Here is a 16,609-nt window from a genome sequence, read left to right as displayed (position 1 = left end):
ATTAGTCAATGTTAAATATCTTAGAGCTAGTCTATTTTTCAGTTATGATCATAAAGATGTAGGTTTACTGTATTTAATTTAAAAAATAATTATAAGGCGAGTATGTCGTATAATTTATTGTTTCTCAGATACATTTGGTTTCAATGCAGCAAGAAAATCCCGCACACAAAGGCGTGCTTTAGCTGGCCAATAAACAAAAATATGCACTAGTTCAGTGCTAATGGACGTCATACTAAATTTCATAAGTGTTTCTCGTTTCGCGTTTTTTATATGATTAGACCATTGTTGTTCACATTTGAATGGTTTAACACTATTAATGTTGGTGGCCTTTTATATCTTGCTGTTCAGTGTGAGCCTATGCTCCGTGTTGAAGACCATCCCTTGACCTATAATGGTTTACTTTTATAAACTGTTACTTGAATGGAGAGTTGTCCCATATCACATCTTCCTTTATCTATCCAAAAATATATACAAGAAACTAAGATTAAAAATCATACAAGACCAACAAACGCCATAGGCTCCTGACCTTAGACAGGCACACAAATGCAGCGGACTTCAACATGTTTTGTGAGACTTTAACCCTCCTTTTATACCTATAGTCAATGCAGACAAAAAACAAAAATATGATTTGAACCAAACCCGACAGTAAAACTCATTTTCAAAGAAGTCCTTGACCGATGTCAGAATAGGTAACAAATGAAACTTAACAAAATGACAATTATACATAACTTAACAAAATGACAATTATACATAAATTAACAAAGGACTACTAGCAGCTACTGTCATGCCAGCTCCACACCTCAATTAAAATGATTGAAATATTATGTTTCAATCATATGAATATCAAGCACAATCCCTCCCGTTAGCGGTTGAGTATCACACCATCATAAAATATATGAGAAGAGTACAACCCGTATTTGTATGAGCTATGGTGTATATGTATAGAGTTGTCTCATTGGCAATGGCATCGATCGCGATCAATCGCGCCACAAGTTTTTGAATAAATGATGCCCCTAAACGGACCATATTTGGAAAAAAAAGAATCATAACTGTTTCGTTTGTTTTCAAAATATTCTACTGAGGAATACGTTTTCATTGACTATTCCTAAATTACTTCGTAAAATTTCAGTTTCATAATGTATACGAACAATATTTTGTAAAATTGTATAACGAAATCGATCAAAAATAGGTACTATAAGTGACATCTTGTCCTCTTTTCTATTAATGAAAATGAAAATATAACTTGACCTGAAACATTTGTTTGGCTTTTTAACTTTTTTGGTCTGAGCGTCACTGATGAGTTTTATGTAGACAAAATGCGCGTCTGGCGTATTACATTATAATGGTACCTATGATAACTATTGTACACAACTGTTAAAAATTTCAAATCATAATAAGCATGTACTTTTCTATGTCGGGAGCTTATTATTCATTGTCGTTTATAATGTGGTTCATATCTGCTTATCGTTTTGTTATAGCCATTTTGGGTCTTTTATAGTTTGCTGTTTGGTGTGAGCCAACGATCGGTGATGAAGACCGTACTATAACAAATACTGTTGATTAGTCATTGTTCGTTGGATACCAATATTCGTGTGTTTCGAGGGTACAGGAGAACCACGAATTACAATGTTCAACGAAAAAAACAAATTCTAAAATGTTGTATCCAGACTTTGCCAGAACCACGAAATGACATATAAACGAAAATGCAAGGTTTCCGCAATCAACAAAATTTGGTACCAACGAAAATTAAAGATTCCAAAGTAATTGTTAACTTTTAATAAATTATGACTTGTAGGGAGAGCTGTCTCATTGGCACTCATATTGCATCTCAGTTTTATCTTTGTTTGATCACAACTTCATGTTGAATTTCTTAGACTGAACACACCGTCACATTCCAATAACGAATAGTACATTTTGGGTCAAAACCGTACGTAATCAGGATCAACCATAGTCATCTTTAATAAAACGAAAAACTTGATATCTTTAGAGAAACCACATAATTCATTTAAGTTGATGACACTAAAACTTCATCATAAACCAAAACATGTACCATAAAAAGAGACGGACTAATGGACGGAAGTAGAGACTTTTAAATATAATGACCATCTCTATCGTCGACGAAGTATAACAAAATCAAAGTCGTGAATTGAGTAACATTTCAGTCTTGTGTCAACAAACATAAAGTATAATGCATAAGTGCATATAGTTTTATATTTGGTACAAGAAAACAGGTACAACCATATTATCAAAGTCTCTCGCTCTATTGCCAAGTCGGTTTTAACCCGTTCCAATAAGCTCGGATATTAAGTGGAGGCTACCAAGATTCAGACGAAATACACTTCCTCAGTATTCGTGTCAGGAGTCGATAAAAATACAGTGATGCTGTTTTGCTGGAGAATTTCCATGTAATCTAGCTCCACTTCAAAAGAAAATCTTATGCATTTCTCCACTCTGTCATTTTAAAAAAGGAGACATTGAAGCCCCGTACCATGTGTAAAGGTCAATAAATTTAACGCACAATATATTATTTTGTGTGCACACTATATTAAATTTGTGCGCACAATTTATATAAGTTGTGCGCACAATATACTCAATTCTCTTCAACTTTATTTGGCTCTTTTAACTTTTGCTCTTTTTACTTTTAAGAACTGAGCGACACTGATGAGTCCATGGTGAACTTGCGCGCGAGTCTGGTGTAACACATTTTAATCCTGGTATCTACGATGATTTTATTGACTTTTCATAAAACTTCTGAAAGGTATTCTTAAAAACTAAGTTTTTCCTTTAAACTATTTGGATTGATTTCAGTTACCTCAGAAAATCATAAAAATTGAAAATGTTTACTTCGACTTAAATAATTGTCAGTACATAATTTTTTACTTTTGTTATTTGAAAACAACATAACCAAACGACAAACTGGGTTGTTTTAACTATTTTACAGTACTGCTTGATCAAATACCTGCATACAGCCTTGGTTGCATAATTATTCAATTTATCTGCTTCAAATGATCAATTAAGTTTCACACATAAGTACATTGTTAGCATGATGCCATCGTTTAGTATGTAATAGGATATTCATTCCATTTACAATATTTGTGCATGCTGGTTTTCAAAGACCACTGTAATAGGAATGGATTGTTTCCCTTTTCATTACTCAATTATTTCAGGCTGTTAATTTAATTGCTTTATTATATTTCATTTTCATTTGATTTATTCTATTTAGTATTCATATATTGAGCAAGACTGACATTTGTATTTCTCTATTTATTTGGCGTTTGTGATAATTTTGCAATTTATTTATTTTTGCTTACCATTTTGAAATACTTATAATATTTGAATTTTAATTCATCGAATTAAGACGTATTGCCTGTTTGATGTGTTTCTCAAGCCAGGTAATAAAGATGAAAAAAAAAGCTGGCCTCATGAAATAAAGATAAAAAAAAAGGTGGCTTCATGATGGTTAAGTTAATTTGGTCTTGCAGTAATGTATGAAAAGGGTTTCTGTCTAAACTTAGTTAGGATGTTTTGATGTGATAAATGTTGTATTAAATATGTCTGTACTTTCATTTGATTAAATTGTTAATTATTTATCTGTCTTGAGTTTTAATTGAAGTGCCTTGGAAAATACCCCATACACTGTATCTAGAACCACTCCTCTCACATCAAGAACGAAAAATGTATTCACTGTAGAAAAGTAAAATAAAGATATTTTAAATAGTTCATACTTTTCGTTCTTATGTACTATAAAATATGCGTAAACATAACAATACTGATTCATGGTTAAAAAAAACGAAAAAGGGCGCTAGAGTTCAATATATATATGTGTTTACCAATATTTCTATTAGCACGATAGTTCTTCATTTTAAAGAAACGGGCCGGACGTTCCCAATTTTTTTTAATAAGCTTCAATGCATAATATTTATTATCATTATATACTAAACCCAAACTGCAAAAATACCGTTTGTTAAAACAAACAAAAAACAAAACAGTTCAATATGTTATATCCTCTACATAACGGAACTACCCCCTGATTAGCTATGCGATTTAAGGCCTCACTGTTGGTCAAATATCTAATTATGATTTGCGAAATCGTAATACTTATTTACCCCCGTTATGGCCTTGACAAGGCGGTACGGTTGCACTTTGGTGGATAGTTGTATCATTAGCAATCATACCACATCTCCTTATTTCTATAATAACCATAAAATCCTGTTACTATTAAATGGAATAGCATAAACCCCGACATACGTACTTCTCAAACGTAAATATATTCAAACGGAAGATATGACATCCTGTTGAGGATAGTATTCACTTTGCCCTTTTTACAACAAAGCCAGAGAAACATTGTTTTTGAAATTAGAAAGATATGATATCAACTGATCTTCTATAAGCTGATGACGGTCACCTTTCATTTCAGCAAAATATAGATATAGTATATACAATCTTATATCAGAATAACACAACACTTTAGATCATTTAATCAGAATTCTGACTTCCTACTTTCTCACACTTCAATCTAGTCCAGTCTTATATAATATTCCTTATTATTTTGTATTTGTTTGTTTTTTGTTAAAAGTTTGTATTACATTCATTCCTACTATGTTGTTTTTGTCATTATATAATGCATATTGTGTTTAAATGTGTATAGGGAGACGAAGTCGTTAATGTTGTAATAACCTGTGTCCAATCATATTTGCTACATTTGCAAATGAAATACGTTAAAACTAAAGAGTAACAAGAATGTGTCCCCAGTACACGAATGCCCCACTCGCACTATCATTTTCCATGTTCAGTGGACCGTGACATTAGGGTAAAAACTCTAGTTTGGCATTAAAATTAGAAAGATCATATCATAGGGAACATGTGAACCAAGTTTGAAGTCGATTGGACTTCAACTTCATCAAAAACTATCTTGACCAAAAACTTTAACCTGAAGCGGGACAGACGGACGGACGGACGAACGGACGAACTGACGAACGGAAGAACGGACGCACAGACCAGAAAACATAATGCCCCCCTACTATCGTAGGTGGGGCATAAACACATTTAATTCGTTTGACATGAATCATGTGGTGTTGCAAGTTGTGGGTTTATTGCACAATTGTCTATATTTAATATTCTTGAAAGGTGTTACGCAAAAATAATCCTGTCTTCATGAATGAGATTGAAATATGAGTCACTAGAAAATGTCTTGCCTGTACAGTTTAACTTTCGAAACAAATAATTTGAAGTTCTGTTAATGTATCACTTCAAAAAAGGGCCATTATGAGAGATCAACACGCTTTTAAATCAAGCAAAGAAACCAAAAACTAAACACAGCTATCATATTACTCAGACTATGTTGGAACTTCTCTTTACAAACACACATTTGTTTTTGAACCCGTGGTTTTACACATATTTAGTATATCAACACTTTGTCTGTTTGGTGTATTGTCATCATTCCAGAGGCTTCATACATATTTTGAAGGGTTTAGGAAAAAGAGATATGCCAGTCCATTCTCGTTCCACAGGCAAGTTTCTCTCATCTTCAGGTATCAATTCAAATTTCTTCAATATATTAGTTATCATGAAGAAAAGTGACAATTCGGCTGTTGGTGCACCTACACATCGTCTTGGTCCTGTTAAACATATGCATAGCTTTTAGTTTATATTGGACATAAAAGAGACAAAGTATAAGATGAGTTTAGGGACAAATCAGACACTGCTATAAATTTAAGTTATATAGTTTTATTGCAAAAATGTTAAAAATGTTGTGTGATTAGGGTCGTGTTGCTCAGTCGGTGTTCTGTTTTTGACTAAACTTATTTTTTTGTGTTTTTGTATCGTGACATTGTCAGTTTGTTTTCGATTTTATTACGGAAATTCACCCAATGGAACTTACTTTAGATAAATCGAAACCAGACAGTATTGATTTTGGAAATTTCAGTTTCATGAGGGAATCTCAGTGCAATAATTTTCAACAAAAGAAACGATGTTTTGTTTTATATTGTTACGTTTCACGTTTTGGATGTTGACACCTTTTTTCGATTTATATATTTTACAACTAGGTCGCATGTATTGCTGTGTTTTATATTTAAATGTACGTATTGTTTGTATAATTGGTAATGTCAGGAATTTCGTGAACTCAAATTAATCAAAACCTTTACCAAATTCTTTCATAGGTACACATATTAGGAAGTGTGACTGTTCCTTTAGAATGCTTATTAAAAGGAGATAGCACATCCTACTGTTTAACGATGGTGTTATTTATAAAGTATATAGTATATACGATCAGTGTAAGTAAATTTAAGTATAACTGGATATATATTGTAATATATGTACAGTTATGATAACTTATAATCCCGACAATACTTTTCCCTCATATTTTGTCATCGCATAAGGTCATGCGTTTTATAGTCTCTTGAAATTCGTATTGTACTTATAGCCACTAAAGTTTGATCGAACATGATGTATTCATTAGTTGCAATTTGCTTTACACTAGCTTTTGATACATATGGGTTCTTCTTTTTGTGATTTGTTTCTTTTGTATGAATGTAAGCTGTTAATATATGTATGACAATTTGTTCTTATGCTGTGCTGTTACACCAATGACACAGTTTGGGGGAGGTGTTAACCGCTCACAAACAGTCCGTACAATGGCCTGTAAGTGATAGCATCCACTTCATTTGAACTTGAGTGTATAGTTGTCTCGTTGGCAATCAGGCAGCATCTCCTTAATGTTATATAGTAAAACAAATGTTAGTCAGTCGAAAAGCTAGAGTGCTAACAAATGTTTTGTAAACTTTGTCTGTTTTACATTTACCTATACCAAAGGGAAGATATCCATTCTTCTGTGGTTTTGTCCATCTGACAGGATCGAATTCATTAGGATGGTCCCATAATTTAGGGTCAATCTGTGGATCATTTAAATCAAACAGTATAATAGACTTAGCTGGAATAGTATATTTTTCTACTTTTATTTCACGCGGGTTGGTTCTGTATACGGCAAGTACAACTACAAAATTAGGGGAAAAAAACATCAAGAAGAGAGAAATATGGAACCAGCAAGCATGTGATTTTATAAGGGCATACGATACAGAAGCAATGGCAGATACATATGCATCCACATTGAACGCGTCGTTTTCGCAGGGCATTGTATATTTAAGCACATTAAATCAACTGCGGTGAATACATTAAATGCGTCGTTTTTACAATGCTGCTTATGATAACTTTAATTAAATATCAGATAAGCATCCACAATTGGCGGAAAATTGCTTGTGTCATCATATTGGTTACGTGATTATGAAAGAATTTGCAAACGAACATATCGAATATGTAAGGTTTGGTGTACAGCGGTAATATCTCCATGACAATGTTGCACGATACACATATCTCAGTGTAAAAATAATTAGGTTTAAGCAAAGATAAAAAATGAGCACACAGATACTTTTGTTTCCTTCTTTCGCTGTAGACATGGTAGACTAGTTCACTTAGGGTTTATAAAAATTGTAAGAAAAAAACAACGGTATAATTTGTGTATACATATTTCCTCTGACAAGAAAATGTTTACGGCATTTATGTTCAATAATCGTACGGTTTAACAGTATTCGAGTAAGAAATTTGCGAGGTCCTATAAATTAAGGAACTCTTTTCAAAATAATTGTTTAAATATTTCCGTTTCTACAAGTTTAAAGTTGTGTTATTTTTTTTTTAAAGAAATGAAACATAATTTTTTTCGTTTTTACATGAAATATACACTTTTGAATTGCTATATATCAAAGAGAATTTCAGGAAGGTATATTTTTTTCTTTCAAAATTGTGATAGTGCATATAAAAATGTTAAGGAAACATCAACGATAGATCTTTTCTGTATAGTATGCACTTAAAGTTTCAGTTCTAAAAACATTTGAAGAGCAAACATGTATACAAATGTATGTGGTTGGTAATGAACATCTAACCCTAGAAATCCCGCAAAAAAGGGATTCGATTTTGGTCGATGAACACTGCATTTTCAAATAAAGTTCAAACTGATTCAAACTCAAAGTTGAAGACCTATAAGTCTTAATTTCTATCATTTGTTCTCTTGTGAAGAGGTTTCATTGGCAATCATACCACATTCTCTTTTTCCTATTATACATGTATTCAAAATTCATATTAGTTTCATGATTTTTTTCTCAAAAATATGTATAGAAAAAATGGAGAATATGTCCATGGGAAAAGATGATGCCCCCGCTTGTACATTACGTTATAAAGCGATATAATTTTAGAATGATAAAAGGGAAGCAACCCAAATTCGCACTTTATCTGTGTTTTGTGGTAATACGCATTGTATATAAGTTTCCTAACTTTCGATAGAGGAATAAAGTTACATTGTAGAGAGCGGAATTACAGACGAACAGACATATGGACGGAAAATGGTAACTTTTAGTGCCCTATCGACGCGGTGGGTGCATACAAAGACTAGTAAATGCATTTAAGAATTGAATGCTTCTTTTTGTAACTTTATTTGGGTGTAAAAGTGTTGACCGAAGTACATTTTGTAAGAAGCGCACGGTCAACGCTTTTACAACCGAATACAGTTACAAACGGAACCATTCAATACTTATAATTACAATTTTTAGCTAGGATCATGAAAACACGATTTTTATCAAGTTTGTATTTTATTTATCTGTGCACTTTATTGTGGACCTCATGTCATCATGAATGATACATTTTATTGTAATAATTGACTAAGAAACACACGAGATTGCAGTGTAGCAAATCAGAATAACGTGTTATAATGACACATACATCTAATATAATTATAAGATTGTGAAATGGTACGCAACGAAATGAATTTCCTCTAATCTTCACATTATGAACAAATAAAAACTGTGGCAAACTGCAATATTGTCAGAATCTCACCTGGTTTAGCAATACGTAGCACTTCTTTAATAGTAGATTCCACGTAACGTAGTTTATCTCGGTCTTCGATCGTTACTGTTTGTTTTCCTCTGCAAACCTTGAACATATAAAATAAAAACATGAATTTGCATAAATGTAAAGTCAGTATTTGCTTTGTCTATATCTTTAAGATCATCAGTTTAGATAATGTGTATCACAGTTTACCGATATAAGCGTTGACATACAATTTCATATTAACAGTACGTTCAAGTTGGGATAATAACATGAATAATACTGATAAGAAATTAAGGGGATATGGAAGGCTTTCTTGGTAATTTGCAAGTATTCAAAAAGTTAAAATGACAATGATGTGACCAATTATATCTTAATTGTTTGTACTATTTTGCCTTGTCATAAAATTCAAGGACAGAGAATCATGATTAAAGTCCCATAACAACACTAGTTACTTTTAAAAACCCTAATTGTGTGTATAATTTTCATGAAAATTGGTTAATGCCAATTGTGTTATCGTCAGCAGTTTTAATACACATATATTCGGTAAAGGTTTGGGCAGATTAGCTACCAACCAAACCAACAGACCAGAGCATATCATAAAATGGAGGTATAACCAAAATTAAAATCAAATCCAAGCCTGAAATCATAGTTACAAGTCACGATCAAATCCGACGGGTTACAATTTCCCGAGGGAGGGACAAACTAAGTTTCACTACAGTACACAAGCTATGAACTTGTGATTAACAAACTTTTTAGTCTTGTAATTTACCCTTTGTATTTCCTCCCTGCATTTTTTCTGGACATCCGGGTATTTCAGTAGATAAAACACCAATGTCATCATTGCGCCTGTGTACGTCTCGTATGCCGCCATATACATTTCAATGAAAGCTTGGAAAAAGTTAGTTTCTGGAAAAGAATAAAAAAAACAACAATCTTAAACGAGTTTGAAAAATTATCCTTTTCCGACATATTACAATTAGATTGACAAAACTATTTGGTCAAAATGAATATCAGATTGGACATATGGACTTAAAACTAAAATGCTGTCAACGTATCTGTTGTAGCTTTTTTTTTCTTTAATTCTAAACATTTGAATACTAGGCAATAATAAAAATGACTGTAAATTGTCTCGTTCAGTTTGTGTTGAAATCTCAAGTTCTTATGTTGTTCAAATTTGATGTATATTTTTTAACCTTTAATTCGGAATTTAACTGGATATATTTGAACAATTTATTTGCAACCTTCATATATTTACAACAGTAATTGTCCATTGTAAATCTTAAGAGTTGATTTTATGTTTTGTAAGTTTTGTATAAATTTTTTCACTTTTTTTTATTGCATAATCTTTATTATTTTGCAACATATTATCTATAATCATCATTTGTTACAACTTTGATTTTTTTTAAATGACAGCATCATTCTTTATTCCAAAAATGAAACTAATTTCCAAAATGAAAGTCATCGTTGTTACTGCTCTGCCAGTCTGTCAGTTGATTCAGTCAAATGAACTGACTGATCACCAGTATCTATAACTTTACTTTATTTTATAGTTTTTCTTTCTCATATTGTTCTATGTCACCTGACGGAAGATTAAAAAAAAACGTAAACTTGTTTTTACATTATTTTAATGGCATATATTCTCAAGGAAAAAAGAGGCAGAAAATACCAAATGGGTCATGTAAACCCATCCATTAAAGAGAAACTGTTAATAAATTAAAACATACAAAAAATCGAAAGGACTAACAGTGTACACAACACTACAACGAAACTTGAAAACAGAGAAACACGAGCTCCATCAAATTATGACTGATTTCTAAGAGCTATGGAAGGGTAAGCAGATCCTCGTCCACATCGTCATGTTCCTCGTTGTAACAACAATGTCGGCTATGTCAGCGATCGCTGATAATATTTGTCATAGCGTGTACATCTGATTTCAGTGGCGGAGATTGAATATGTTACAGCAAAAGAACATCGCAATGGTTTCCTATGAGATGATTTTTTGTCAAGCATTCTACGTTCTACGATTGACATTTTGTCAGAACGTGTTATTACATTGCGTCGAAAATCACTTGGATATGTTGTTTTCTAAAATGCACTTACAACTTGTCTAGACAAAATGGGATTAACTACTTGATTTCCATAAATGAAACGGCTTGTCTAATACTGAAGGGGGTGATCTTTTGATGGGTTTGATAACTTGTTTTACTTTTTGGTGCATGTATATGTTTCAAGAAATCTCATTGTAATACAACACATACCTGATAAGGCACTGTCCTTTCTTTCTGATTCAGAAAGATTCAAATAAACATCCAACAAATCACGTGGGAACTTGCAATTATGGTCAGTGATATGATTTTCCAGTTCTTGTTTAATGAATTCTTGTAGTTTGTCAATTTCTCCAATAACTTCATTGACCTGTAAATGTACATTTTATATACATTTTACTAGCTGATTTAATTATAACCTTCTCTAACATCATCAATTGAATTAAGTTCACGTTTAAGACATATTACAGGTGACCATGCAGTTGACATCTTAAACTGTCATAAAAGACCACACATGTGATCATGCAGGATACACCTTAAATTGTGATAGGAGACCGACCATGTTATCAATGAGGAGGCACCTTAAATTGTTATAAAAGACATACTTTGTAATCAAGGAGGAGGTATCTTAAATTGTCAAAATAGACCGACCATATAATCAAAGAGGAGGCACCTTAAATTGTGATAAGAGACCGACCATGTAATCAATAAGGAGGTACCTTAAATTTTTATAAAAGACCTACTATGATATCAAAGAGGAGGCACCTTAAATTGCTATATAAGACCTACTATGTAATCCAGGAGTAGGCACCTTAAATTGTCATAAGAGACCGACCATGTAATCAATGAGGAGGCATCTTAAATATTCATAACAGACCGACCATGTAAGCAAGGAGGAGGCACCTTTAATTGTTATAAAAGACCGACCATATAATCAAAGAGGAGGCACCTTAAATTGTGATAAGAGACCGACCATGTAATCAATAAGGAGGTACCTTAAATTGCTATAAAAGACCTACGATGATATCAAAGAGGAGGCAACTTAAATTGCTATAAAAGACCTACTATGTAATCCAGTAGTAGGCACCTTAAATTGTCATTAAAGACCGACCATGTAATCAATGAGGAGGCATCTTAAATATTCACAACAGACCGACCATGTAAGCAAGGGGGAGGCACCTTTAATTGTTATAAAAGATCTACAATGTAATAAAGGAGGATGCATCTTAAATTGTCAAAATAGACCGATCATGTAATTAAGGAGGGTTCACCTTAAATTGTTATAAAAGACCTACTATGTAATCCAGGAGGAGGCACCTTAAATTGTCATAAATACACTCATCATAGATAACCAGGATTTAAATTTTGTATTTACACCAGACGCGCGTTTCGTCTAAAAAAGACTTATTAGTGACGTTGGATTCCAAAAAAGTAAAAAAGGCCAAATACAGTACGAAGATAAAGAGCATTGAAGACCAAAATTCCTCAAAATGTTTTGCCAAATACAGCTAACTTGAAGGTTATCATTTCCTGAGGTAGAAAAGCCTTAGTATTTCAAAAATATTCAAAAGAGACCGACCATGTAATCATTTAGGAGGCACCTTAAATTGTGATAAGAGACCGCTGCAATTATTTGCACCTGTCCTAAGTCAGGAATCTGATGTTCAGTAGTTGTCGTTTGATTAGACCGTTGGTTTTCCCGTTTGATTGGTTTTACACTAGTAATGTGTGGGGCCCTTTATAGCTTGTTGTTCGGTGGGAACCAAGGCTCCGTGTTGAAGACCGTACTTTGACCTATAATGGTTTACTTTTATAAATTGTGACTTGGATGGAGAGTTGTCTCATTGGCACTCATACAACATATTCTTATATCCAGGTAATCATGGAGGAGGCACCTTAGCTTTTCATAAGAGACCGACCATGTAATCAAGGAAGAGGAATCATCTTAAATTGTCATAAGAGACCGAAAGGTAACAATGCACGATGCACCTTTATTATTCATAAGAGGCTAAGCATGTGCCCATACGAATTGTAACATCAGGAAACCTGATGCAAATATTGGTGTTTTTTTGGTCTATCTAATATTCTGAAGGTGAATCAATACAAAAAACTATCTTCTAAAACGTTGTGTACCCGAGTACTATATTGAGCTTTTTTGAACTGAGACCATACATTGTAGTATTTTCATGCCTACCTGGAGAAACCGAAAGTCGTAACTCGACACAAAACCATATTTTGTCTTTACATTTCAGTTGGATCGGCCTCTTTTCAACAGTAAGGCACCATAGTTACGTCATAGCATCGCGTGTACGTTTTGAAGACGATAACCTATGCATTTATATTTCAAGACTACACAGATTACCACATTTCTGATTTGGTGATAAATACAAAGAGCAAAATAGTACGTTTTGCATTACCATTCATCTAAACTTTTACTGATTAACAACAGAATGCCCTTGAAAATGTTGAAAGGATATTAAGGTTTCCTATGAACGAAATTTATAATATATACTTCTGTTCTTGGTAAAATTTGTTTGCCCTTTCGAAATAAATAGTCGGACACTTTGTGAGCTATTGACACGTATTTGTCTGCCATCTACAAAAACAGTGGGGAAATTTTAATGTTAATATCTGCATACATGTATATATAATGTTTGTCATACTTCTCAAAGAACGAAATCAAGAGATTATACGTCATATTGAAGATAGTAATGTTTATGTTATAGTGTAAATTTGTATAAGCAGTTTAAGCAAAAATTGATACAACCCCATTCAGTGAATTAATGCATAGCCATATTTTTTTTTCAAATGACGCCACGATAAATGAACGCGAATGATCCCCTGTTCTGCATCTAATTGTTTCACTTGTGTTTGCTCTAAAAAACTAAAACCTTCACGTATATATATAGATAATTATTACTCTTGAAATGTGACGACTTACTTCTTTTACATTTAGTAAACTCTATCCAAAGATAAAGCGAAATTAAGCAATTAAAGGTCAACATACATTCTTTAACAATGTGCAAAACTGACTATACAAGGCTCCGAATGTTTATTTCAGATTTATACTTGAGATCTGCTTGCATATATTTTCTAGAACTATTGAAGTAAGTTTCGCATACCACGTTTCTATATTGGATGATTATTTCCTTCACCCAACAAAAGGAAATATTTGGGGACGAACACATGGGCATTCGCAAATTTCTTACCTTCCCCATGGTCCTCCCAAAACAAGAAATGTTTTTCTTAAAACACATGTAAAATATGATCTTGATAAAAGCTTTTTGATTCAATTTAAATTAAGCTTTTTTGACAGCACTGACAAACATTGTATGATGTATTAAAACCCTCATCATTTTCATGTAAAATCATGTATCTGTTATCATATCGATACATGATTGCTACCATTAACGAAATGTTTCACATTAATTTGTAAATGAAGAATACAATTATGTGTTAAGTATAAAAGTATAGAACACAAATGTATATAACATGTTAACGTGTATTTCGAGACTTTGTATGGTGTTCCTGTTTTGTTCGATAGGCAGAACAAGGTGATATTGTGGTACAATAGTAAAAACATGGTCGATTCCCATTTTCCCATAAAACGGTGAAATATAATTAAAGTATAATACGTTCAGTTACACATGATTGCATTCAATCCTACCATGCAGTATAGCTTTCTGGCAAAGAGTCTCAGATGAGTTGAGCCTTCTTAAAAACGGTCTGTATGTATCGGTATGTAATTATACAATCAACATATTATTTATTGTAAGTGTAAGCAAATGACTTGCACATAATATTCCGTATGCTCTAAAAGCTTTTTAATAAAACTAACCATATCAAGTACAGATTCGTATAAATACCTGAGATTTCGTAAACAGAGCAAGCCAGCTAAACAAAGTTTCCTTTCTACCCAAACTTTGACCATGTTTGAAGATATACTTAATTCTAGTACGTAAGGTCGTAAAATCTGGTTCGTTATATTCAAATCTGCAAAATACATTACATAGATTTATTTTATACATTTGTATACGCCCTTAATCATGTTAATATAATATAACAGAAAAGAATGGATATAGGGAATCCGTCCATGACATAAAATCAGAATGTGCACAGCTAAAACACACAAACAGGACAGGCACAGGGCTTTTTTGTTGCTATTCTTCATCTCGAAGTGGCAGTGAGACCTTCAACACGGAGCAAACAAAATATATCATATCAATGTCATTTTATTTCTTATACAAAGCAAGACGAACACACACCACAATGTTGAAAATAACATACTCATTATTATTTCAGAATGAAGCACGGATTACGGCGTAAATACTTTGAGAGATGAACAGTTTTATACAAATGGATGATGGATTTAGCACTATAGTCTCTACTTTGGTGTTAAAGTGATATGTTAACTCGTGAATATTCGTGTGCTTATTTATTTACTCGATTGCTCTGAGATCTTATACCTATAGTACTCTGCTCTTCAAATTGTTGAATTTAATGTTGGCGTTTAGGATAGTGAGCTGCATATATTCAATCAGTCTTTCGGAAACTCTTTAATATGTTTTGTGCAAGTTCTCTAGAACATTTCCCAACATGTGTGTTTGTTTTTATGTGAAATATGAGGGCAGAGAAACAAGGCGATCACTTCATAATGTGTTCGCCCATGTGCCAATGTTATTAGCCCTGTGCTATTTCTGCGCATGTGTACGGTACGAAAAGTAATAAACATTTGTCAATTGTCCTTGTTTCTTATATGTTATACTACAATGTACATTGTATGTACTGAATGCCGTATGTTGTGTACATGTTTTATATAAAAACCTCCGTTTGAGATACAAAAACTGATCTATAAAGAAATCCTTGCACTACAACAGTATGTTAATATGTAAAATAGAACAAAGTGTACAAGGGAAGAAGAAATAGAGGGTTCCCTCGTCCCTCCAACGAAATTGTGTGCACTCTGTCCATCTGAGTACACATTTTCCTGTATCCAGTACGAAAAAATAATAAATATTTTTTAATTATCTGGATGTCTGTTATAAGATATTCAACAATAATTTTACCTTTTTCCGAATGCCATTATCGATATTATGTTAAGTGTACTGTTAAAGAAATGGTCTAACGGATCCATGGCGTCATTCGGACTGAAACATTGACAAAGTGTGTTGACCTCTAGAGAAAGTTGTTGTTGCATGTTCTCTATTACGGTTGTCTTATGTTGACCTTGAAGTATTAGTTTGTTTAGTTCAAGCCACTGGTGTCCATTCGCCCATACAATACCTACGTAGAAACATGTAAAAAAGCTATCATTCATTATCCAAAACATCGGAAAAGATTTTACAACAGTGTCATGTTTTCACAATAACAATAATAATTGTATGACATTTGAGTGCATACACTATGCTGATCTAACCACACCACATGTTCGTAAGTAGCAAACCATGCTGTTAAATTATGTGTTGTCCGCTGTTATTTTTTTAGGAGTCAGGTTTATCAGGTAAGTGTCCTATTTTGAACAGTTCACATTGTGTTACTGTTATCAATGTTATCCTTATGTGTGATCTGTCATAAAATGGTTCAAGCCATCGTTTTACAAAACATCTTACGGCAATTTTATATCTTACGTCGGTCGTACGTCAAATCATAAGTTTTTGACTGTTTCATAAACAATCGTAAGTAAAATT

At 32.9% G+C, this 16,609-nt stretch overlaps 1 protein-coding gene across 1 annotated transcript; it reads right to left on the bottom strand.

The window, feature by feature from the left end:
• Positions 1 to 4,687: 4,687 nt before the first annotated feature.
• LOC143050897 (cytochrome P450 2J4-like) lies at positions 4,688 to 16,005 on the bottom strand. Its single transcript, XM_076224002.1, has 7 exons — positions 15,989 to 16,005; positions 14,789 to 14,915; positions 11,136 to 11,292; positions 9,647 to 9,783; positions 8,884 to 8,980; positions 6,803 to 6,994; positions 4,688 to 5,618 (listed from the first exon to the last, which is right to left on the bottom strand). Exons 1-7 carry the CDS (start codon positions 16,003 to 16,005, stop codon positions 5,437 to 5,439), a joined length of 909 nt encoding a protein of 302 aa, XP_076080117.1. The 3' UTR covers positions 4,688 to 5,436.
• Between the last annotated feature and the right edge of the window lie 604 nt (positions 16,006 to 16,609).

The sequence above is a fragment of the Mytilus galloprovincialis genome, chromosome 11, assembly GCF_965363235.1.
Source record: "Mytilus galloprovincialis chromosome 11, xbMytGall1.hap1.1, whole genome shotgun sequence".
Lineage (NCBI taxonomy): Eukaryota > Metazoa > Mollusca > Bivalvia > Mytilida > Mytilidae > Mytilus > Mytilus galloprovincialis.
Note: the sequence above shows the minus strand (reverse complement) of the source record. Positions and strands in the feature narration are given on the sequence as shown.

Excerpts from the sequence above, each read along its gene's own strand:
- LOC143050897 (XM_076224002.1), bottom strand. Across the intron at positions 11,293-14,788 it reads CTCTGTTTACGAAATCTCAG|GTCAATGAAGTTATTGGAGA; the intron begins GTATTTATACGA and ends GTACATTTACAG. Across the intron at positions 6,995-8,883 it reads GCTACGTATTGCTAAACCAG|TTGTACTTGCCGTATACAGA; the intron begins GTGAGATTCTGA and ends CTAATTTTGTAG.